Source organism: Sinocyclocheilus anshuiensis, unplaced genomic scaffold (genome assembly GCF_001515605.1).
Source record: "Sinocyclocheilus anshuiensis isolate Anshui unplaced genomic scaffold, SAMN03320099.WGS_v1.1 scaffold1924, whole genome shotgun sequence".
Taxonomy (NCBI): domain Eukaryota; kingdom Metazoa; phylum Chordata; class Actinopteri; order Cypriniformes; family Cyprinidae; genus Sinocyclocheilus; species Sinocyclocheilus anshuiensis.
This window is the reverse complement of record NW_015558721.1, coordinates 67,932-68,719: the sequence shown is the minus strand read 5'-3', so window position 1 is coordinate 68,719 and position 788 is coordinate 67,932. Positions and strand designations below refer to the sequence as shown.

Below are 788 nucleotides of genomic sequence, written 5' to 3'. Positions count from 1 at the left end.
AAAAAAATGCATTGGACATGCAACATGAACTATACACAGCAACAGTTTAACTTGCATAAAAAAGCAGGGGGAGGGGGTTCTTAAAAAGTAATTTCACTTTGACTCTTGTGACACAGGTCCATTAATGTGAACTCCGCAGCTGCTGCAGCCTGTGTTTTAACTGTTCGCTCTTTCGCCTCAGCTGTTCTTTCAGGGACAGCAACCTTTGCTCATCCAACTGCATGCTGTGGATGCACTCTGTCGCCTTCTTTAGACTTTAGCGTTTAGCGGCTTTCTCGTTATTTGCAACCTCAGGGATCTCATCCCGTAATGCGAAAAAGCTAGTTCGTTTCTCGTTTCTGCGTTGGCGCTCCAGCACATTGTGAGTTCTGCGTTTGTCTTTGTCCTCTGAATCCGATGTCCGGGGACTCGTGCACTTGCGTTGTTTCACATGCCTGCTGCTGTTGTTGCTGCTGGCCTCCAGTCGTAGCCTCTTGACAGCCGGCTGGTCATGCCGTGTGGAGGGGTGGGCGGCGTAGTTGTGCTGGTGGGTGGAGACGTGACAGCGCTTCAACACCAGGGGACTGGGGTACCTCGAATCTGACACCTCCGTCTCGTTTCTTTTCTGTCGCTTTTCCACAGTCACCACATCAATTTCTTCCTCTTCCTCTTCCTCCTCCTCCTCCTCTTCTTCTTCTTCTTCTGCAATTGAATTAAAACAAGAAAAATTATTAACTTAAAACATCAGCTCATTTAAAACCTCATACAACAGTGCAGTGGGAATTTAATGGAATTTGGCAATTGGCTTT

The 788-nt window shown here is 47.2% G+C and overlaps 1 protein-coding gene and 1 long non-coding RNA gene across 2 annotated transcripts in view; one reads left to right on the top strand and one right to left on the bottom strand.

The window, feature by feature from the left end:
• The window catches only part of LOC107681469 (uncharacterized), a 23,479-nt gene that overhangs the window by 19,604 nt on the left and 3,087 nt on the right, over positions 1–788 (top strand). The window lies entirely within an intron of this gene.
• The window catches only part of LOC107681468 (transcriptional regulator Myc-1), a 10,203-nt gene that overhangs the window by 7,942 nt on the left and 1,473 nt on the right, over positions 1–788 (bottom strand). The window contains exon 3 of the mRNA XM_016477777.1: positions 573–681. Within this exon, the coding sequence (XP_016333263.1) occupies positions 573–681 (109 nt within the window). The remainder of the gene's footprint in view (positions 1–572; positions 682–788) is intronic.